The sequence below is a fragment of the Bos mutus genome, chromosome 21, assembly GCF_027580195.1.
Source record: "Bos mutus isolate GX-2022 chromosome 21, NWIPB_WYAK_1.1, whole genome shotgun sequence".
Lineage (NCBI taxonomy): Eukaryota > Metazoa > Chordata > Mammalia > Artiodactyla > Bovidae > Bos > Bos mutus.
Window position 1 is genome coordinate 68,123,977 of NC_091637.1, and position 22,159 is coordinate 68,146,135.

General features: G+C 65.3%; 2 protein-coding genes and 1 long non-coding RNA gene across 8 annotated transcripts in view; 2 read left to right on the forward strand and 1 right to left on the reverse strand.

Annotated features, from left to right (window-relative positions):
- Positions 1 to 1,643, forward strand: part of INF2 (inverted formin 2) — an 18,921-nt gene extending 17,278 nt beyond the window's left edge. For all 3 annotated transcript variants that reach the window (XM_070358079.1, XM_070358078.1, XM_070358080.1), the window contains one exon: positions 750 to 1,643. In XM_070358079.1, the coding sequence (XP_070214180.1) occupies positions 750 to 778 (29 nt within the window). In that variant the 3' untranslated portion in view covers positions 779 to 1,643. The remainder of the gene's footprint in view (positions 1 to 749) is intronic.
- The window catches only part of LOC138984345 (uncharacterized), a 15,245-nt gene extending 8,729 nt beyond the window's left edge, over positions 1 to 6,516 (reverse strand). For 2 of the 4 annotated variants that reach the window (XR_011461589.1, XR_011461587.1), the window contains exons 1-3: positions 6,318 to 6,516; positions 3,276 to 3,409; positions 2,037 to 2,510 (exon numbers count right to left, since the gene is read on the reverse strand). This is a non-coding gene — a long non-coding RNA (uncharacterized lncRNA). Of the gene's footprint in view, positions 1 to 2,036; positions 2,511 to 3,275; positions 3,410 to 3,814; positions 4,501 to 6,002; positions 6,258 to 6,317 lie in introns of those variants that run through there. The other 2 variants (XR_011461588.1, XR_011461590.1) reach the window with 2 other exon arrangements.
- On the forward strand, positions 4,620 to 20,909 carry ADSS1 (adenylosuccinate synthase 1). The gene is made up of 13 exons (XM_070358081.1): positions 4,620 to 4,884; positions 10,745 to 10,847; positions 13,819 to 13,881; positions 14,590 to 14,640; positions 14,846 to 14,912; positions 16,079 to 16,186; positions 16,288 to 16,369; positions 16,993 to 17,119; positions 17,602 to 17,756; positions 18,553 to 18,677; positions 19,199 to 19,296; positions 20,323 to 20,472; positions 20,544 to 20,909. Exons 1-13 carry the CDS (start codon positions 4,693 to 4,695, stop codon positions 20,594 to 20,596), a joined length of 1,374 nt encoding a protein of 457 aa, XP_070214182.1. The 5' UTR covers positions 4,620 to 4,692; the 3' UTR covers positions 20,597 to 20,909.
- The last annotated feature ends 1,250 nt before the right edge of the window (positions 20,910 to 22,159 follow it).

Genomic DNA, 22,159 nt, shown 5'->3' on the forward strand with positions numbered 1-22,159 from the left:
TGCCCTCGCCCTGGTGGGCAGTGTTGGGGGCGGGTGGTCTGTGCCCACGGTGCAGTGCTCCCATGCCCACGGGATGAGTGGCCTTAGGCCGCCTCCTCGGGTCCTTTCTTAAGGACAGCCGCACCCCCTCCATCTGTCCACCCCCGCCGGCCGGGCCCTGCCTGCCGGCTCCTGTGGGGCAGGGCCCCAGCGGGAGTGACCGACCATCTGCTTCTGCCCCGGTTGTTCTCGTCTGTCTCTTCTGAGCACTGATGCCCACCCCCCACGAGCTGCCTGGGTCCGTGGGGGCCAGGAGAGCAGGGCCTTTGGGGGAAACAGCCAGGCAAGGGTCCCTGGACTCGAGAGCGTGGAGGGCGCTGGGTGCACACAGGAGCAGGAATTGGGGGCCGGGGGTGCTGGTGCCCTGAGGATGGAGCAGAAAGAGTGCAGGAGGCCCCCACTGAGGGGCTGGTGGGGAAGTGGCCAAGTGAGCCCCAGGGAGAGCTGGTGATAGTGGGCCGGAGAGTGTGGCCGGGGTGGGACTCGGAAACAGGACACCACGGAGACCACGCCGGCCCGTCCGTCTCAGGCGAGAAGCATGCCTGGCGACCCCGGGCCCGATGGGTGGACGGGAGCCAGCCTGCTGGGGGTCAGCTGGCACCTGCCACCTGAGGGCGCCTCGCTGCTCCAGAGAAAGGGCGTCTGGGGTGGGCACCGTGCCGCGGCCTCCAGCCAGGCCGCTCTGACCACGTTCTCTCCTCTCCCCACAGGCCTCAGGCCCAGGTCCAGAGCCAAGTGAGGAGCCACGGCAGGGCTGCCGGGCAAGCTGCTGGGCGGGGCCCCAGGCCAGGCTGGGCCAGCCCCCGGGAAGCCCAGAGTCCGTGCCTTACCTGGCCTCACCGCGGCCTCTCGGAGCCTCGGGCTGTTGAGGCCAGGACCCCCTGGCGCCCCCCTGGCCTGCCTGCACGCTCCTGCCCTCGTGGTCTGCTTTCTAAATGCCGCAGCCTAGCCCTGACCCACACCGCATGCACCACGGCCCCCACCCGGCCACCTGGAGGGGGCGGGTCCAGTGGCTGCGTCCGGGGCACCCTGAGCTTGTGACCTGGCTCCCAGATTCCCCTGGGGACAGGCCCTCACAGACCTCCCCACCGAAGCGGCGGAGCCAGGGAGGACCGGAGCCCCCGCTCCACAGCTCTGCCCCCAACTCACTCAGTTGGGCTGAAGCAGTCGTTTTTAACTGAATGGGATGATTTGTGGGTTTCTACTGTTTTGTGTGGCCGAGCTGGGGACAAGCAGGTGGGTGAGGGGACCCAGGGCCTTCGGGTAGAGGCAGGCTGTCTGGCTGTGCACAGGAGAGCCAAGGCCCCTCTACTCAGAAGAGGGAAACCCCCATGGAGTTGGCACCCCCGCCATACGCCTCCAGCCCTGAGGTGGGGAGGGGGCTGCCCTTGGGGTCCCTTCATCAACAAGACACCCGGCCTACACCTGCTGCCCCTTCCTCCAGGCCCCACTGGGCTGAGGGGAGGCCAGGATCCAGGCCGAGGGGCCAGAGGGGCTGCCATCTCCTCACTGACCCTGTGGGCCCCTTGCACTGCCCCCACCCTGTGTGTGTGTGCTACCAAGACTGGAGAAACTTTGGCCAATAAAGAACAAGGCTAGCCCAGCAGGGACTATGATGTGTTTACAACTCATGGGTGAATGTGGTGTGACCACAATGGCTGTGATGATGTGGGTGGATGGACGGATGATGGACAGATGGGTGGATGGATGGACAGATGGATGGATGATGGATGGGTGGATGGATGACGGACAGATGGGTGGGTGGATGGATGATGGACAGATGGGTGGGTGGATGAATGGATGTGTGGACAGGTGGGTAGAGGAAGGGAGGAATAAGGTGGATGGATGGGTGGGGGGCTGCATTGGCAGGAAGGTGGATGGAGGGATGGAGGGGCCTCGCTGCCCCCACAGAGCACCTGGGAGAGCGGCAGGGTGAACGGCGAGCAGACGCCAGCGCCGTGGTGAGACGAGCATAGCCCCATGGGGCCGTAACTTACACGCGTAAACGTTGCCTGTTGTAAGTGTGTGTAATGCAGCTGCCTTTCCAGCAGATTCACAAGGCTGTGCAGTCGTCACGGTCTAGTTTTGGAACACTTCTGTCCTCCCCCTGAAGCTCCTGCGTTCCCCCTTCCCACGGCCCCGGCAGCCGCTGCACTGCCTTCTGTTGCTATGGGTTGACCTTCCATGGACATTTCACTTGAGCGGAATCGGACAGCACGTGGCCTCCTGTGACGGGCTCACCTCCCCTGGCGTGACTTGGAGACAGCTGTGCTGTGTGCGCTGTGGAGTGTGTCAGGACGCCATTCCTTCGTGTGGCTGAGTGGCGTTCTGGTGGATGGACACACCACATTCTGTCCGTCCATTCTCCTGTCCGTGGACACTCGGGCAGTCTCCGTGCAAGGCTCTGTGAGCCACGCCGCTGTGAAAGTCTGTGTTCTGCATGTCCATCTTCATTGCTCAGGGACAGATTCCTAGGACAAGAATGGCTGGGTCACATGCCAAGTTTTATATTCAACTTCCTAAGAACCCGCCAAACTCTGTTCCAAAGCGTCTGCACCGGCGCTCATTCCCGCCCTGTCTCAGGTTCAGAGGCGTGTGTCCTGGGGCGTCGTGTGCGCTGTGCAGTGAGGTCACAGGGAGCCCTGTGCTGCCCCGCTTTGGGGACAGGCCTGCCGCCTGCAGGGCTTCTGCTGGGGAGCGTTCTAATTCGGGCTGGGCCGTGTGACTGGCCGGGCCCCAGCTGCCCGGCCTGGACAGGGCTGTTTATAGAAAAGCCCAACTTCCCCCACCCGCAGGCATGCTGGCTATTCATAGACCAGGGCCTGGGGGAGAGGGTGCCTCAGCCAGCACCTGGCTCTGGAGCCTGTCTGAACCCCCATGGCACTCCCCTGGTCCCCCCAGGCCTCCATCTCACACCTGCTGGCCTGGAGCCCCGGGGTCTCCCCAGGGCAGGGCTCGGGGTGGCAGCCCCCGCACGGGCCCTTCAGCACCAGTGACGGACGGGGAAGCACCCCACTGCCTCCCCGCTAAAGGTGACGTCAGCGAAGCCCTCTCCAGGCTCCCGGTGGGCATCCTGAGACAAAGAGGAGACCCCCACCCCTCCTGCCCCGCCCACCCTCGGTCCCGCCCCCCACAGTCCCGCCCCTCAGCAGGGACACAGCCCGCCTCCCACTCCCTCATTCCCGAAACCCTGCGCCCCCTGCCGTGCCCCCGGCAGGACCCCGCGGCTCACCCACCTTCAGCCTCTGCAGCCTTGCACGCAGCCCGCCTGCAGCTGCTCCAGAGGATTCCCAGAGCGGGTGGCCCGGGGTGGGGGGGTAGGAGCATTGCCCGTCCTGTCACCGTCACCGAGGGAGGCCTGGCGCCCGACCTGTAACCCGTGGTGTCCCCGTGTGAGAGAAGAGGGACTCGGACACAGGGGCCAAGCGACCTGCCCAGGGTCGGAGCCTGGCTCTGCCCAGGAGCCCAGGGGATGAGGCTGGGGGGTGTGGGGAGGAGGGAGGGGGAGGATGGGGCACTGGCGCAGCCCCCTCCCGGGCTTGAATCCCTAATCCCCACGAGGGTGTGACAAGAGCAGGCAGGGAATGTCTGGTCTCCCCCTGCCTCGGGCCTGGGAACCCAGGGAGCTCGGTGGCTCTCTGAGCCCTGGGCAGAGGCCAGGGGGCAGACTCCAGACTCCTCCGTACCAAGAATGCCCCAGGAAAGGAACTAGAGGTACTGACTCCCAGCCCTGGGGCAGGGGCCGCATAGACCACCCCTACCCCCTGGGGCCTACCCTGGCGTTTCTATGACTTGTAGGGCCAGTCATGTCCAAGCCCGAGTCCACCTAGGGTGTGCTGGGCTACAGTGCACTCAGCCCGAACACGGGAGCCCAGCAGACCACGTGCACCGTCTCTGGGCGCCCAGTCTCTGCACAGGAGGAGCAGGAAGGAAGTTTCGGAGTCGGGTCTCCAAGAGACCCACTGTGGCCAGTGAGCACTGTGGCCACCCTCTCCTGTGTCGGCCAGGTGACCTGAGAACACCGTCGCTACTCCCTGGACCCGCAGCCTGAGAACCGAGGGCAGCTGGAGGGCAGCCTCACTCCTGGATGGATGGAGCCCGCCTGCTGATGCCGGGGTGCCCTGTGACAGCAAGTGGGGGGGCGGTCCCTGCCCGAGCGGGTGGATGAGGGGACGGGCTGTCCTCTCTGTGGCCACCAGAGGGCGCCCACGCCAGGCCGAGGTCCCGAGTTCACCGCGGGGCAGGTGAGTGCCCAGAGCGCCCCGCGTGGAAAGCAGAGACGCAGCTCCCTTTGGGCAAATTGCACGCCCGCCCTGGAGTGGATCTGGACCCCCAAATGTGGCTTCGCCGGGTCCAGGCCCCGCCACGGGGAGGACGAGCGCGATCGCCCCCAGGAGCATGCCCGGGTCGCTCCAGCCTGGCAGCGCGGGAGGGACCCCGGAGCGCGCCTCTGGCCCGCGAGCCTCAGCCCCACCGGGCCCCGGGTGGCGGCGGGGGCGGTACCAGCGGCCCCGAGGTCCAGGCGGCGCGTCACGGCGCCCGAGAGCCCGCCCCGGCCCCGCCCCCCGCCCCGGGCCGGCTCCTTTTAATGGCGCGGCGCGCGGGTGCGGCGGGCTCTCGCGCGGCCCAGCGCAGAGGACGAACCGAGCCAGCATGTCCGGGACCCGAGCCTCTAACGATCGGCCCCCCAGCGCGGGCGGCGTCAAGCGGGGGCGGCTACAGCACGAGGCGGCGACCACCGGCTCCCGGGTGACCGTGGTGCTGGGCGCGCAGTGGGGGGACGAGGGCAAAGGCAAGGTGGTGGACCTGCTGGCCACGGACGCCGACATCATCAGCCGCTGCCAGGTGCGGGCCGGGCGCCGGGCCCCTCCCCCACCCCGATCCAGACGGACCCTGCCCTCCCTGCCCTCCCGCCCTCCCCAACACGCCCCTTGGACGCCTTCCCTCCGGGGACACCCTCCCCAGCCGCCACCCCCACCCACTCGGGGCAGACCGTCTTCCCTCCCCCACGGTCTCCCCCAGGGACCCCGCCTTCCCCGCCGGCCCCACCCCAAGGCCCGTGGGCCAGGGGCCGAGCTATAAATACAAGTCGCTGAGTTGGGGACACTCGATCCTCAGGGGGTTGGGTGTACCATGGGTGTGACACTGGGGCGGGCACTGTGGGGGGCGAGGCGGGGACCCCAGATCCCCAGTGGCTTGGAGGCCACCCAGACTCCACACTTCCTCCTTCTGTCTAGGGCTGGGACAGGGCTGGCTGACCACAAGGGGTCAGTGTGCGGGAGGAGGCTGCCGGCTGGAGCCCAGAGTGGGAGCGGGCATGGCCTCTCGGAGCCGTGGAGGGTCAGCCAAGTGGGGGCAGAGACCCAGGCAGGACTGCAGGCCAGGGCCCGAAGAAGGAGAGGGAGGAGCCTGGGTCTTCTGGCCAGGGTGACCCCGAGGCTGGGGGTGCCACCCAGGATGCCAGACACAAGCTCTGTCCCCCAAGGGCCCCTGCCCGCTGCGGGCTGCTCTCTGCACCCCGTCTGTTGTCTCCTGCACCCCTCGGGGCCGTGCCGCGCTCGGGGTGCAAGGGGATGGCCTGGAGGGGTACACTGCTCCTGAGGCTCACAGCCCCATGCGGGGAGGCTGCCAGAAGTGAGGAAGGGACACCCCCTGGGCACCTCACACCTGAGCTCCTGCCAGGAGGGGCCCAGGACTCAGCGCCACCGTGGGGTGGGGGGCAGCATGCCCACTGGGGCAGACGCTTCCCGCAGGCCGACTGTGGCCTCCTGGAAGGTGCCTCCTGGAGAAGCGGGAGCCTCCCACCGTCTCAGCCCCTCAGCCGCAGCGAGCAAGTCCACACCCCTTCCCCGGCCCCTGGGGTGCAGCCTTCTGCTGCATGTCCCCTCGGGGGGCCTGCCTGCTCCAGCCGTGATGCCCAGGGCCCTCCGTGTGACCTGCCCGCTCTGGGCAGCCTCACCCACCCTCCTCGAAGTGACCTCGGGGCTTGGTAGGTGTCCGTGAGGGCCCTCGCCTCGGAACCGCCGGGCTCCCCGCTGTTGACGCGGTTCTGGAGGAAGGCCCTCCCTGCTCTGCCACCTGGGTTGGCAGGCCGAGCCCTGCCCTCTCCTGTTGCTTGTGAGAGCCGTGGGCGGGACCAAGCAAGGGCAGAGCCGCCTGGAGCCCCCCGCCCAAGCGGGAGCCCACACGGCACCCTCTCCCTGACCCAGCTTCTCCCTGAGATCCAGTCTCCCCCTGCAGGCCTCCAGCTGTCCTGGGAGCCCACCGTGATTTCTCACCTCCAGCCTCCGAACAAGCTGGTGAGGCAGGGAAACGGGACCAGAGCCACTGAGCCGTTAGAATAAGACGCACATATGGGTCCTCCCGCGTGCCACACCAGCCTGGCACCAGCGCGGGGCTCCGGTTGGCACAGGGAGAGTCCAGCCCCCACCCTGGGAGGACTGCTTTTGCCTGGAGCCCAGAGTTGTGGCCTTCACACAGCACTTGGCCCCAGAACTGGGTCGATCTCGGAGCTATGGGCCAGGGCAGCGGGCAGCGGGCAGCTGGCCACAGAGTCACGGGTGGGGGGCAGGGTGGGCTGGGGCCCCAGCCCTGCCTGGGTGGCTGTCTAGAAGGGCTGAAGCCAGCCAGCCCGTGACCAGAAGGGTCGCCTGGCCTGTCACCTGGGCCTGGGGTCATCCCGAGCGGCAGCCGCGACCCCCGTGGCCGCCCGGGGACCCTACTTTGGTCCTGCCGCTGCACCGCCTTCCGCCACCCCCTCCCGGCGCCCGCAGGCCCGTCTTCCGTCTGGGCTTCGGTCCACCTGGGAAGCCCTTCAGCGGCCTGGCTCAGGGGAACTCATTTTCCACCTGCCCAGAGGCGCCCCCAGTGGCCACCCTCGGTGCTCCCCATCTCGGGGGTTTGGGGCCCGCGGTCAGCATGCACCGCAAGACCCCCAAGACCTTCCTTAGGGTCCAGAGTCCTGGGCCTTAGCCCCCTGCTGTTCTGTTTGCCTCCGTCTCCCCGTGTGGATGGGGCCCGACCCTCCCCCGGCGTCGGGAGGCCCCCTGCAGCCTGGGCGCAGGTCCGGAGGCTGCTCCGGGCCCCCATGGCTCAAGGGCTCCCTTCTCCCCTCACTCTCCACCCAACGCCCCCTCCCTCTTCCTGGCCCAGGTCCCGCAGCAGCCGCACGACAGCGACCCCGAGCCGCCTCCGGCTCCCTCCGCCCTTTGCAGGTCGCGCGCTCCGCCCACTCCCTGGGAGACCCCGCCCCTGCGCCGGGCTTTCTCTTGCGGTGCCCACGGGCATCCTTCCTGCTGTTTGACTTGCCCCACCTCCTAACCCGTCCAGATGGGAACCGGAGAGCCCACGCGCCTGGCCTGCCTGTCAGGGCCCCGGTCACGCCTCCTCCCACGCCGTGTCCTGTCCCCAGGACACGGTGCCAGCCCTCCCTCCGTTTCCAGAGTTGCCTTCAGCAGGCTTTGGGCCCCACAACGGCCCCGAGGCCTCAGGGCGACCCGGGCAGGATTTATATACAATTTCCCCCTCCAAGGGCAGTGAGGCGGCTCGGTGCAGGAGTCCAGCGCGGGATGCCCCTGTGGGCGCCATCAGCTCCCGGGAGCTGTGACCAAGGGCACAGTGGTCTCACTCCTGCGGGGTGAGGGGCCGCGTCCTGTGTCTTGTCGGTGCTCTGGGATCTGTCTCCCAGGGAGGGAGGCCGGGAATGCCCGCCCCCCCTCCCCGAACCCCAGGCTGGTCCAGGGGCCTCCCGGGTCGGGGGCTCTGGGGGAGACGCCCGGTAGTGCCTCCACGTGTGCAGCCTCTGATGACACCTGTCCTCCTCCAGGGGGAGCCTCTCCAGGGGGAGAGCCTCCGCAGGGTCACCTGGGCAGTCGTGGCCCTGAGCAGGGGAGACCTGTGCACCCACCTGGGGCTCCTGCCCTCCCCTCTCCCTCACTCCGGTGCCTCACTCGCAGAGCAGTTCTGTTTGGGGTGAATGGACGGATGGGTGAACCGATGGTAGAGTCCCTGAGAGCAGACACCCAAAAAGAGGCGCGCGAGGACTGCCTGGGCTCGCGACCTCCACGCTTTCACCCAGACCACGGTGGGGGTGGGGGCCAGTTCACAAGGCTCTCCACCAGGAGGGCAGACCCCTGGCTGGGCGGGATTCTGAAAAAACCCGCTTCTCTGTGGCCGCCCAGAGGCTCCGCCTCCGCCCGCGGCCACGCCCAGAGGCTCCGCCCGCGGCCACGCCCAGGGCCGCGAGCAGAGTCACAGCCTCGGAGGCCTGCCGCCCACACCCACCCTCTGTGCCTTGTGCGTCCACTCTGCGCTGGCCCCAGAGAGGGTGGGCTGGAGGACACCTGCAGAGACAGGAAGCGTCGGGGCTGGTCAGATCTCGGAGCGGGCCGGCCTTGGTCCTGTTGCTGTGTCCTTGAGCGAGAAAGCTCCACTTGCGGCACCTGGTGGGGGCATCCACTGGGGACTTTGAGTGCCGGGCCAGGCCGTGGGGGCGGTGTCAGCGTCCCTGGGGACTCTGAGCTGGCTGTTCCTGCCCTGAGGCTCCATCACGGAGGGGAGGACCTGGAGGGAGGCAGAGGCCCCCCCAGGCATGAGAGAGGGGTGAGGCCGGCTCCCGGTCACTACGGATGGGAGCCTCCAGAGCCTGTCCACCTGGGGGGACAGGGAGACAGTGCAGCCCGGGGGCGAAGGCCCTGAGGGGGCCGCCAGGCTGGGCCTGGGACTCTGAACCAGCCGTCCCTTTAGGTTGCTTTTCCCAGCCATGCCCCCAGCTCTCCCGGCCTGTGGACGACAGACGGGTGGTATATCCCTGCCCCGACCTCACCCACGCCCTGGGAGAGGGCAGACGGGGGTCTCTGGGACGGTCGCCTGGACCTCTGCAGAGCTGCCGGGAAGGGCGCCCTCAGGTCAGCCGGCCCCGAGCTCAGTGTCCAGGGCTGGCTTACACTCCGGGAGTGGACCGTGGCCTGGTGCCTGGGCCCTGTAGCCAGTGGGGGTCATTTGCCGCCCAGGGACCCACGGCGGTCTGCGCCTGTTCCTAGGCACTGGTGTTTACCCCAAACGAAGGTGGAGTGTGCTCGGCCCAGCTGACGCTGGCACTGGGCACTTGAGAACCAGGGAGAGGGCAGAGTGTCTAGGCCCCCGCCACGGCAGGCAGGACGCAGCTGGGGGCGGGCCTGGCTCACAGGGAGAGTGTCTGCAGGGAGGCCGTTGGCCTGCCACCCAGTCTCGCTGCAAACTCCTTTCCTGGGATCTCGGGTCCCCCCACCCTCCGCCAGGTTGCCCCACCTACGTGGCAAAGGTTACCAGGGGCATGAACTACACAGAGAACCTCGTGTGCGGGGAGGCGCTGCACGTGTCCCAAGGTGAGGGCAGAGTAAGGATGGGGCCTCTGGGGGTCACTGGCCCCAGGACACACACCGGGACCCCATTGACCCCAGGGGTCAGTTAGAGGCAAACCTGCCCCAGCCCCCCAATCCCAGGGTCATTCCAGACAGGCCTCTGCACATCCACATGACACATGGAACCCTTGGTGTCTGCAGGGCCATCAGGGGCGGCTGGGACGGAGGCTGGGAAAGGGGCGTTGAGGGGCGGTCGGGCTCCGGCTGCTCTCCTTAAATTGCCCGAGTGTGAAGTGAGGGAGGTCCAGGAGAAAGTGCCCCGGCCTGGGTCCCCCCCACCCCCGCCTGGGCCCTTTCCGTAGGGGAGACGGAAGGTGTGTGAACCTCCCCAGCCCTGCTGCAAGGAGCAGGTGCCCCTGGGGGAGGACACGGCCCTCGTTTGGCCAGGCCTGGCCAGGCAGGGAGCGACCATGCGCACGTGTGGGGCTTGTCTCTCTGCTGGGCCCTGAGGGGCGCAGGTGCTGGAACCCTCACAGCCAGTGGCCATCGCCTCCTCTGCCAGCCAGGAGGACAGCGGGGTGTGGGGGCCGGGGGCCCAGCCGTGGAGGGGCCCCAGGGACATGTGAGTGCCTTGCAGGAGGTGAGCTGGTGGGGCTCCGAGGCCTCGGGCAGCAGCCAGGACGTGTCTCCTCCCCGGCCCCTGCTCACTGGCTCCGGGGCCCCGCGTTGGGGCCCGCACTGGCCTCTAGAGCCCAGACCTGGGACTGGAGTCTTGCTTCCCTCCTACGTGGGGCCTCCTCCTGGCTACCCCCACACCCCAGTTGGCCTCAGGATGGTTTTTCCCGCTTTATTCCTAGGTGGGAGGCGCAGCCCCAAGGGAAGGCCTGCTGTTGCACGCCGACTCCTGGTCCCGGAAAGGCTGTGCTGCCTGCCCGCCCTCTGCCCCCTCGGAGCTCAGGCTGTGTGGCAGCGGGGCCTGAATCTGTGCTCCCTGCATCATCCCTGCATCAGAGGAGGAACCCCAGAGGGAGTTGTGGGCGGGCAGGCAGGGTTCTGAACCTATGGAGGCTTCAGGGGCTTCACTGAGCTGGCCTTCCCGGAGCGTCAGCCCAAGAGGGTCCTGGGTGTGGGGGCCGGCCTGTCTCTTGGACCCAGTGCCCCAGCCAGGCCCTGGCACCCCAGACATGCATCAGAGCCAGCCACTGGACCAGGCTCCCCACGCCCAAGCAGAGATGGCGTCTCACACTCCTGCCACCCGGGCAGCGCAGAGGGGGCTCCTGAGCGCCTGCGTTTAGAGCTGCCCGAGTGAGCCAGGCGCCAGGCAGTCTTCCCCGGGTGGATGCCGATCAGGTTTCTGTCCCCAGGGAGGCAACAATGCTGGCCACACCGTGGTGGTGGACGGCAAGGAGTACGACTTCCACCTGCTGCCCAGCGGCATCATCAACCCCAAGGCCGTGTCCTTCATCGGTGAGTGCCCACCTGCCCGCCCGCCTGCACCGCAGCCCGGGAACCCATGGATGTGAGTGGAAGAGGCCTGGAGGTCATCGAGCCTGGGGGTCCATACACAGGCTGGACGCAGCAGGGCGCAGGGCTGGGCCCAGAAGGTCAAGGTTCCAGCCCCACCGAGACCCCTTGCAGAGGCCTCTGATCTGGGGACCCCGCCTCGGGGCCCCACTCGGAGCCCAGGACCCCCTCCTCCCCACTCCTGGGATGGAGGGACGGATGGAGGGTGCAGGAGGCTCCCCAAGCGCTCAGACTCCCCGGGGTGTGTGTGTGTGTGCAAGCCTGTAGGCGTGTGTGTGAGTGAGTGAGGGTGCGGGTGTGCATGCGTGTGTATGGCAAGTGTGGGTGTCACGTGTGTGAGTCTGTGTACATGTGTGCGTGCCTGTGAGTGTGTGTGCGTGTTATGCCCATGGGTGAGTGTGCAAACGTTGTGGGTCTGGCTCCCTGTGGGTCTGCGTGGGGCTCTCCATGGGCAGCTGTCCCCCGCCCTCCTCTAGCCCCTGGGCAGCCCCCTCCCCCACCCCTTCCCATCGCCCTCTCCTGCCCACCCCTCCAGGACACTCTCCGGGAGCTTCGGGGACTTTTCCTTCTGGCTTTTTCCACCGCTGAGCAGGGCCACACGTGTGACTCACTGCCCGGCCCCCCCCCACCCCAGGAAGCAGGGCTGGCACAGCGAGTGTGTGCCCGCTGGTGGCACGGGTCCAGCCCTGGGTGTGAGCCCAGGGACGCTATGGCAGCAGTGGATCTGGGGGGTGGTGGGCAGTCAGGCTGAGCAGGAAAGGGCGTGGCCCATGGGCTTCTCCATGGGTGTGGACTGGGCCCAGTGGAGGCTGAGGACCCCAGCTCACCAGGGACCCCGCGCCCAGGGGCCAAGTCTCTGCCCCAGGAGGCTGCTGGGCACCACTGGGTGGGAACCAGGCCAAGGAAGCACCGCTCGCTGCGAGGAGGGGAGAGGAGTCTGCCCGGTGTCCCGGGAGCCGGGGGTGGATGGGGGCCAGCGGCCCCCAGGAGCATGGGCAGGGCCAGCCCGGCCAGACACTGATGGGAGCCCTTCAGCAAGGGCGGGATGTGCCAGCGCTCACGCGGCACCCCCGCCAGGCCCCGCCCCGTGGCCATCTCGAGGCTCCTGGCATTTAGATGACCTTTCGAGCTTGGTGTGGCTTGCCGCCTCTGAGCCACTCCCGTCTGGACCTGTGTCCTGTCTCCCTCCGCCAATCCTGGCCCCCCGGGGGACGCACCACCCAGGAAGGCCACGGGGGCCCCACCCAGCAGGCTTTGGTTTCAAAGGAAAGGGCAGCCTTGGCTTCAGCCTGGGCCCCCAGTGAGCTCGTGGCCGTGGTGAGCCCCCTCCTTGGCTGGGCTTGGTGCCTGCCCTCTGCAGAACCTCCTTCACTTTTACGGGGATGGGGAGGCCTGGCTCCCGAGACCAAACAGCTGGAGGCTGTGTTTGTCCCCACCTCCTGCTTTCCCGTTTCTGTGTAAATCAAGCACGACAGCTCTGTTGAGGTATAACTTAGGCACCATGAAATGCGCCCCGGGAGGGTAGGATGGTGCATCCGTCCCAGCTCAGACACTTTCTCCCTCCTGAACACCTCCCCCAGCAGCCCTCATCTGCTGTCTCTGTAAATGAAGGCTTTTGTTTGGACCATTTTTTATTGTGATAGAGTACACATAATATAAACTTTCCATCTTTCATAATACAGAATTTATTTTATGTAAATTCATGTATTTTCTTCTAAATTTTATGCCCTACTTCCTTTCTGGTATTCAGATTCCCTCTATTTGATGAAACAGTGGCCACACACTTTTTTTGTAAATGCCCTTTTGTGGCAAAACAGTTGGCAACCCCAGATCTGTGCACTGATTTTTTTTGAAGTGCGGAATCTTCTTAGAAGCCTGGGCAGCTCAGTTGCCTGACAGCCAAGTCTCAGGAGGGGACAGGCAGGTCTGAGTTGACCAGATGTGAGCTGACCACATCTGAGCTGACCCCGACCCACCACACAGCTGACAGCGAGCTATGTGACAATCGGGGAATGTTGGCCCAGCGTGCAATTTAACCACTCATTTCTTCCGAACTGCATCTTGGGAATTTAGCATCTTAATGAGAATTATTAAGCTCCTTCTCATGGCAAAAAAAAAAAAAGTTTCCATCTTAACCACTTTTAACCGTCCAGTTCAGTAGCGTCAAGTACATTAGTATTGTCATGCAGCATCAGCATGTTCATCTGCAGAGCCCTGTCCCCCCTGAGCTCTCCATCCCCTTTCCCTCCCCTCGCCCCCGGCCCCCAGCACCCTGCCCTCTGTCCCTGCGAGTCTGACTCCGCCAGGGACCTCGTACAAGGGGGGACCTTGTACAAGGGGGGACTTCATACAAGGGGGTCATACAGAGAGTGGCCTTTAGTGTCTGACTTACTTCACTTTATTCATTTATTATTTATTTCACAGGGGGCTTCTCTGGTGGCTCAGATGGTAAAGCATCTGCCCTGCCGTGCAGGAGACCCAGGTTCCGTCCCTGGGTGGGGAAGATCCCCTGGAGAAGGGAATAGTTACCCACTCCGGTATTCTTGCCTGGAGAATTCCATAGACAGAGGAGCCCGGCTGGCTACCATCCACAGGGTCACAAAGAGTCAGACACGGCTGAGCGACGAGCACTTCCACAGTTACTTCACTTTATGTAGTGTGCTACATCCATCCGTGTGGCAGCCTGTGGCAGCACGCTCTTCCTTTTCACGGCTGTATAATAATCCCGTTGTGTGGCTGTACCACATTTTCTTTATCCATCATTGATGTCCACTAACGGACAGCTGGGCTGTTTCCCCATCTTAGCCATCATGAACGAGGCAGCTGTCAGTGCAAGGGCGTGAGTTTCACGGCGTTTTAAGTGTGGAGTCCCTCTGTCTGTGACCCAATCCAATCTCGTGTCCATGTGTCTCAGGCAATGGAGTGGTCGTCCACTTGCCGGGCTTGTTTGAAGAGGCAGAGAAGAACGAGAAGAAAGGTAGGTCATGTCCCCGCGGAGCCGCGCCGCCTGGGGGCCATGCATGCTCCCGCGGCCGAGTCGGCGGTGCTCCCCGTGTGGTTTCTGCCGACGGCAGTGGCAGGCGGGCGGGTGGCGCGGCTTCCACGCTCGGCCCCGGCCCGGGCCTGCTGGCCCTGCTCACACCGGAAGCCTGAGCAGGCAGTCAGTCCAGGGGCCCAGCCTTTGGCTTCAGGCCACAGCCTCCCTGTCGCAGGTGAGCTTTCATGACACTGGGGGCTGGTGACGCCAGGAGCTGCAGACGCGGGCTCTCCAGGACAGAGCCCTGAGGCTGGGCTACGACCCTGATGTCCCGAGACTGGGGACGGTTGGGCCGACATCCCTGCAGGGAAGGGTGTGGTCCCTGGGGGCTGCTCAGGGGCAGGAGGCGGGCAGGCAGTGACCAAGGCCGCTGGCCAGGCGTGCGGGCAGGTGGGCCCCCGGTGGTTGTCTAGAAGCAGGTGGGTGACACTGCAGCCCTGAGGTGCCCTGGACGGAGCAGAGCCTCCGCCTTGGGCCCAGGCTCAGCGCAGGCGCGAAAGGAGCCAGCAGGCCCTGGCCCCGGGATGTGGGCTCTGGGAGGCGCCGGTACGGAGCCCGTGAGGAGACACAGCCGCCCGTGGGGACACGGGTGGATGTCTCCAGGTCCCCGGGGGAGGGCCCGTCACCAACCGCATGCTGTGTCTGCAGGCCTGAAGGACTGGGAGAAGAGGCTTGTCATCTCTGACCGGGCCCACCTTGGTGAGTCCCGGGGCCTCCCTGCCCGCCTGTGAACAAGTGACCCCGGGCCCCCCAGGCCTTCTCCAAGGCCGTGCTGGGTCAGGATGACTGCCAGCACAGGCAGATGGGGAAGCTGAGGCCTGGGGGAGGGGCCTGTGGTGTCCCCAGAGGCCCCGTAACCCTCTGTCTCTCTCGCCCGCGATGCTCCCGCCTGCCCGGCCGGCAGTGTTTGACTTTCACCAGGCGGTGGACGGGCTCCAGGAGGTGCAGCGGCAGGCCCAGGAGGGCAAGAAGTGAGTGGCGTCTGCGCTCCCCCCCGCCCCAAGTCCGCGGCCGCAGAGCTGGGGGCGTGTTGGGTGCAGGGGTGCGTGCGTCCACCAGGAGCCCTGAGGACAGCGTCCGTCAGTTCACCCCACGCCTCCCCAACCCTGAAGCTCAGGCGAGCCACCTCTCCCAGGGCCATGCGGTCCTCCCCAGGGCAACCCCCAGGAGCGCCCGTGCCATCCATCACCTGCTGCGCCCCCTGCCCCTGCTGGAATCCCAGGCCAGCCTTGACCGAAGCTCCAGCGGGCGCCAAAGCCTGCCTAGCCGCCTTGATGGCCAGTCACTGGTTCCCCAGAGATGTTCACTGCAGTGGGCCAGGGACAGTGTCAAAGCCGGGATGGGAGCGAAGCAGGCCAGAATCCTGCCTCTCACACACGTGTGCACACACGCACAACCAGTGCATGCACGTGCATAGATTACACACACACGGCCATGTACACTCGTACAGAGGGACACACGCACATACATGATGTGCATAGATTACACACACGGCCGCGTACACTCGTACAGAGGGACACACACGCACACACATGTAGGCACAGCACACGCTCACACGCAAGTGCACACATGCACACATACGCTCACACGCAGTGCACACATGCTCACATCGGAACATGCACGCACACACATGCACACACATGCTCATGCACAAGTGCACACACAGGGCTTGGCCACACACAGGTGGCAATGCTGAGCATCCACGCTCGCTGACCTGGGCTGGGCTGTGGTCGGCAGTGGGTACAGGGTGGCACTGACAGGTTCCAGCTCTGAGGAGATGGCAGGTGCCCAGAGCACCAGCCTCGGTGCTGGGCAGAAGGCAGCCGGGCCAGGGAGGGCACCGCCGGGCACTGGGCCTCGGGGGCCACGGCAGGGCCAGGGCCGCGACTTGGACCCACGTGCCGCCCCCGTAGCTCCCAGTCCTGGAGCGTGCTGTCAGAGGCATCCAGGGGTTCCCACGGCAGCCCGGCCCTTGGGGCTGCAGCTCGGAAGGGCCCTCGGGCATCGCCCGGCTCGACCTTGGTTTAGGGGAGTGGACGCTGAGAGCTGGCTGGGGGCCCCAGTTTCCAGGCTCCCCCCCAGTTCCAGCAGGCCTGCCTGGGCCCCCCAAGCTCACGGCCCTCGGCCTGTCTTACAGCATCGGCACGACCCGGAAGGGGATCGGGCCGGCCTACTCGTCCAAGGCCGCCCGCACCGGCCTCCGCATCTGCGACCTCCTGTCTGACTTCGACGAGTTCTCCTCCCGGTACCTGACCCGTCCCCGGCCCTGGGCTGGGGGAAGCCGGGCCAGGGAGGCGGGCGCGGGGCTCTGGGCAGACGGGGTGGCAGTCACTGTTGCTTCCGCAGATTCAAGAACCTGGCACGCCAGCACCAGTCCATGTTCCCCAGTTTGGAAGTGGACGTTGAAGGTCAACTCAAAAGGCTCAAGGTAGAGCTGAGCACCCCGGCATCGGGCAGGCCCAGCCCCACTGAGGGTCCCTCCACAGCTGTGCACGCTGCCGCGGCACGCCTAGAACGGGGCCTTATTTCCCGGTGGCTGGGCTTGGGGACCACAGGCCTCCTGTGGGGGACCCCGGTTGGCGGTCTTCTCAGGAGGCCAGGGGCTCACCCGCTGGCCTGGCCCCTTGAGTCCTCTCTGAGGAAACGACCCTGGACATGCCAGGGGCCATAGGCAGACCCTGTCGGTCTGGGGCAGGAGGCAAAGGCATCCCAGCTCACTGCTATAGGGACGGAGCGGGTGGGATGGACATGCTGGGGGACAGAGGCCAGCCCCATCCATCGCGGGCAGGAGCTTGAGGTGTCCCAGCTCAGGGCTAGAGGGACGGAGCAGGCGGGAGACAGGAGGATGTCCACATGGAGCCCTTCTGGAAATCTCCAGGGCCCAGCTCCTCCAGCCTCGTCTGGGGCTCTAGAGGTAGACAGGGATGGACCCACAGGGATGCGTGCAGACCAAGGGCCTCGCTGGGCAGGAATTTGCTGGAAGCCAGAGGCTGTGAGGAGGAGGCCAGAGCCAGGTGGACCCCCTTCTTGCATCCTGGCCCCTCCTTCCAGGGCTTCGCCGAGCGGATCCGCCCCATGGTCCGAGATGGCGTTTATTTCATGTATGAGGCGCTCCATGGCCCCCCTAAGAAGATCCTCGTGGAGGGTGCCAACGCAGCCCTCCTTGACATTGACTTCGGTACGTCCCAGCCAGAGCCCCATGGGCCCTGCCTGTTTTGTCTGCCGAGGAGACAGCTGTGGTGGGTTCGCCTTCCGTACCAGGCTGCCCTCTGTGCCCGGGAAACAGTGCTACTGCCCTCTTCCTGCAACCTCAGCCAGGAGGGGGGAAGGGAGGCTAGGCTGGGGATGAGGGACGGGGATGGGGATGAGGGGTGAGGGACGGGGATGAGGGAGAGACTGGCTGGGCCCGGGAGCCCTGACTGCCCCACCTGGGCCTCTATCCCCACAGTCCCCGCTGTCCCCACTGTCGCAGGCCCAGGGACACACCAGCCCCGAGGCCACCTAAACTGTCCAAACCCGAGGGGCCCTCCCCCTCCCCACCCCCACCAGCTCATACACACCCTGTGTTGGCCACGCCCCATGGGTGGTCCCTGGGGCCACTGGGGCGACCCCTCGCCAGGGCTCCTGTGGGGTGGCAGCCCAGCTGGTTCTGTCTCGCAGGGACCTACCCCTTCGTGACGTCCTCCAACTGCACGGTGGGCGGCGTGTGCACCGGCCTGGGCATCCCGCCCCAGAACATAGGCGAGGTCTACGGTGTGGTCAAGGCCTACACCACACGCGTGGGCATCGGCGCCTTCCCCACCGAGCAGATCAACGTGAGTCCCCATCCCCGGGGGACCGCGGGCGCCTGGTGGAGGGACCAGGGAGGCCGCAGAGAAGATGCTGAGGCTGCAGCTCCAGCCGCCCCCCAACTGCCGTGTGGCTGTCCCGCAGATCCCCCAGCTCAGGAAGGACGCTGAGAGCCTTCTCTCTGGCCCCGCCTGGGTGCCCAGGCTGCCTTCCTCCTGGGGCTGAGCGAGCCTGGGTTTGGTCTCAGCTGGATAAGAGCAGGGTGGAGCAGCGCCCACCAAACTCCCCAGCAAACTGCCCTCCAGCCTCTTGGGTGTCTCTGGAAGCTCAGGACGGCCCCCGCCTTCCTCTCCCTGGTCTTGTGCCCACAAGGCTGGAGGGACACGAGGCTCCTGTCCTGAGCAGGCAAGCGAGGGCCAGAGCAGGAAGGGGATGTGCTGGGCAGGGTTATGAACCCCGGAGAAAGAAGCACAAAATAAGCACACAGCCTGCTCGAGGGCAGCTTCGGGGTCTGCAGATCCACTCTCACCTGCCCAGGAGGCCAGGGCAGGCCTGGTCACGAGGCTCAGCTGGGGCAGGCGTGCCCAGGGCCTGGGGCAGCGAGCGGGCGTGAGGAGGGGTGGTCATCAGGGGGCCTCAGGAGGGTGGGGTGGGCGTGAGGAGGGGCAAGTGGCGGGCGTGAGGAGGGGTGGTCGTCAGGGGGCCTGGGGCAGCGAGCGGGCGTGAGGAGGGGTGGTTGTCAGGGGGCCGCAGGAGGGCGGGGTGGGCAGCTGGCTCAGGCTCCATCGCCACAGCCCCCGGGCCCTCCCTGTCGCCCCGCAGGAGATCGGGGACCTGCTGCAGAGCCGCGGCCACGAGTGGGGCGTGACCACGGGCAGGAAGCGGCGCTGCGGCTGGCTGGATCTGATGATCCTGAGATATGCCCACATGGTCAACGGATTCACCGCGTGGGTAGTGCTGAGGCGCCCTCCGCCCCCGGGGTGCCCATCCCCTGGGGGCCCAGACCAACTCCCCAGACGCCGCAGGAGCAGGGCAGCCGGGCCTCAGGGCTCAGGGCCACAGTCCTCCCCACACAGGGTGACCTCACCCTGGGGAAACCCTTCCACACAGCGAGGCCACCGGGGGGTGATGGGGAGGGCCGTCCAGGGTGCCTTGGGGCTGGCCCTGCCTTGGCTCTTGAGTGTAGACAGGGAAGGAGGCATCGAGAGGCCAGAGGGTGGCCCGCCCCCGGAAGCAGTGCAGAGGTTCTCCTGGAGCCGGGGAGCAAGCCCAGAGCAGAGGGCCTGCACTCATCCAGACCCCTGTTCTGCTGGGCCATGGGGACGGGGCAGTGCTGGGCTCCCGGCCTAACCGTCGGGGCTCTGCCATCCTCTGTCCTAGTCCTGCAAACAGAGGAGCGAGGGGTGGGGCTGGGCGGGAGCAGTGACGGCGGCTGACCGCCCTCGGCTTCTCCCTGTGCTCTGGACAGGCTGGCCTTGACGAAACTGGACATCCTGGACGCCCTGGACGAGATCAAGGTCGGCGTGGCGTACAAGCTTGGCGGGAAGCGGATCCCCTACTTCCCAGGTGCGGGCGCCGCCGCCCCTCTGCCCTTGGCCGCTGGTCTCGGGCGGAAGGGACGATGCGTGTGCGTCGGGCACGCAGGGCAGCCCGTGTCGGAGGCTCTTCCCACTTCTGTCCGTGGCAGATTCTCACCCCGAGCGGAGGCCTGTGCGTCCCCACTCTGGGGAGAGCTCAGAGGGACTCAGGGGCCAGCCTGAACCCAAGATCCTGGGGAACCCCCAGGGTCAAGGCCCACCTCCCGGGAGCTGGGGACTCACCTGAAATAGCAGACACGGGCTGTGGACGCTCAAAACTTGGGACAAATAGGATGATGATGTTGACCTAAGAAAACACGTTTTTGGTTAGATTTTTTAAGGTCTCCCTGAAGTTTCTGTAACCAAGCAAGTGTCCCTTCTAAAAAGCGTAAAGGCAGTGATGTTTTCCTGTGTGCCTGGCCTGGGGTCACGGATGACCCCACCCGCACCGGCGGCTGTGGGCGAGCTGCCCCCGTAGCCCCCCAGCATGTGTGTGCAGACTCTCGGCTGTGGGAGCCCCACGCGTCCTCTCGGCCAGTGTCCCGCAGACCAACTGACTCTGAACTCCAAGAGGACACAGCAGGGCAGCGCTGGGACTCAGGGCATGTACTTGCAGTGGACAGCTCCTTCCAGCAATTTTTGACCACAGGGGTGGTTGGCGTCTGCTGTGAGGCCAGGAGTCCAGACCCAGTGGGATCCTTGCCCTGAGGAGGGGAACATAGATCCTTCAGGAACCCTAACACTGCAGGACCTCAAATCCCCTTAGAAGTGGGGGCCTCAGAATTCCTTAGCTGAGGTGTCCCCTGGAATCCGTGTCCAGGGTGGTGTGTCCCTTGGGCTGGAAGGGGAGCAGGAAGCATCCCAGAACCACCCCCCCAGCCCTGAGAAAACCAGGCAGGGCTGCTTGCCTTCTCTGCCCCCGAACGCTGGGGCAAGCAGACCCTGGGCTGGGGGTCCCAGGCCCGTGGCCGTGTGGACATCGGCGGCACGCAGCTCACCCAGCCCATATCCGCAGCCAACCAGGAGATCCTGCAGAAGGTGGAGGTGGAATACGAGACGCTGCCAGGGTGGAAGGCGGACACCACGGGCGCCCGGAAGTGGGAGGACCTCCCCCCGCAGGCCCAGAGCTACATCCGGTTTGTGGAGAACCACGTCGGCGTGGCAGGTGGGTGCCCTGTGTCCAGCCACCCCCTCCACCGGCCTCGCCCTAGGCTGAGCCTCCCCTTCCCCTTTCAGTGAAATGGGTTGGTGTCGGCAAGTCCAGAGATTCGATGATCCAGCTGTTTTAGACAAAGCCGGAGCTGACCGCAGCGGCGTGGCCCGCGTCGTGTCCTTTCCTCGGCCGGCAGAACCAACGCCATGAACAAAGAGATTTGAAAGCTATTTTCTGTACTTTTGTGTTTTTCTTTAAGCCTTCAGCCCAACCCTCTGATTTCTACAACTTGAAACATCTGAAGGCCAGTGTCATGTACGTTTTTAAAAATCCTGCTATTTCACGTGAGCTCAAACCAGAGCCCTTTTCTGGCTCATGAACTGTCACGTGGCTGCCTGTGCAGCTGGAGCCGCTGAGCAATAAACAAATCCCGCAGCCGCTGAGCAGCAGTGAGCCGTGCAGGTCTTTTTCTGACTTCGTCACCGTTGCTTCGACTTTTAGCTGCTGAAAGGCCCCACTCGGCAGCATCAGTGGCCGGGGTGACTCACGTTTTCAGTGTCAGGAAGCCAAGCTGTTTGTTTGCTCAGACAACAGAATGGGAGCAGCCCAGGGAAGGAGGACCATGGGCGTGAAGCACGTTTTCCAAAATGGAACGTCTCCCCACAGACTCGCTCTAGACCCCAGAGCCCTTCCCCACACGGCAGCCCCTGCCTTTCAGTGGGACAGCCTCTGCCCCGCCCTGTGTCCCCTGGGCAAAGAAGACGCTTCTCAGCTGGCAGAACCTGCAGAGACCCTACTGAGGTCTGTGCTCAACTGGAAGCCGTACTCGGCTCATTCAACGCTTCAGAGTTTGTGGTCAGTTTAGAAAAATAATTGGCCTTTTGGTATCATTTCAGAGAGAGAAGGGTTTGTACACATGGAGAGACTAGGAGTCTGCCAGGCTTAAATCCTCACTTTCTAGAGCTGAGGATGCCATCTGGGCTCACTGACACTGGGCAGGTGCCAACCCGGCTTGCTTCCCATGAACCCCGCCAGCCCCAGGAAGTTCTGCAGGGCCCAGTGTCACCGGCTTGCACCCTGGAGCCCCAGACTCTTGTGACAGCATATTAGGTGAACAGGCCACATATTGGGAGTATGGCTTCACACGTGCTAGTGAGCTTTTCCAAGTGGCCAAGAATGGCCTTCGGTGATTTGAAAGAGGAGCACACGTGTGGACCAGCTTCCTCGGGCAGCAAGGCTAGAAGTGAGAAGCACCGGAAGAAACGGACCTTGGCGTTTCCCGAGAATTGTTTCCCTTCACGACGGAGCAAGGGTGGGGAGGAGAGAGCCCCGCGGCAGGGTGAGCTCTTAGGGAAGGGGGAGGTGGACCCCAGCTCTCCTCCCTGCCCCCAGGGACTGTGCTTCTCGTGACCAGATGACCGTCTCATCCCGTCCTGCTGCAACAGAGGGGTGCATGCTCTGGGCAATCAACCAGAGTGGGCATTTTTCCGAAGAAAGAGAAATCACTTTGTTCTGTGTAAAAAGCTGCACTCCCGGCTCAGCAAGCTCCGCCTGCAACTTAGATTAGAAAGCTGCCGCTGAATCCTTCACTCCAGTACAAGTTGTTTTTCCCTTCCAGCTCTGGGTCACATCCTGCGGAGGCAGCCGCAGGCGGTATGTCTGAGTATCTGCAGAAGTTTTACAGAAAAGACACCAAACT

Bases quoted from the DNA above. Each gene is read 5' to 3' on its own strand.
- ADSS1 (XM_070358081.1), top strand. From the start codon at position 4,693: ATGTCCGGGACCCGAGCCTCTAACGATCGGCCCCCCAGCGCGGGCGGC. The intron at 16,370-16,992 runs GTAGAGCTGAGC...CCCTCCTTCCAG, and splicing joins GTCAACTCAAAAGGCTCAAG to GGCTTCGCCGAGCGGATCCG. The intron at 17,757-18,552 runs GTGAGTCCCCAT...GTCGCCCCGCAG, and splicing joins TCCCCACCGAGCAGATCAAC to GAGATCGGGGACCTGCTGCA.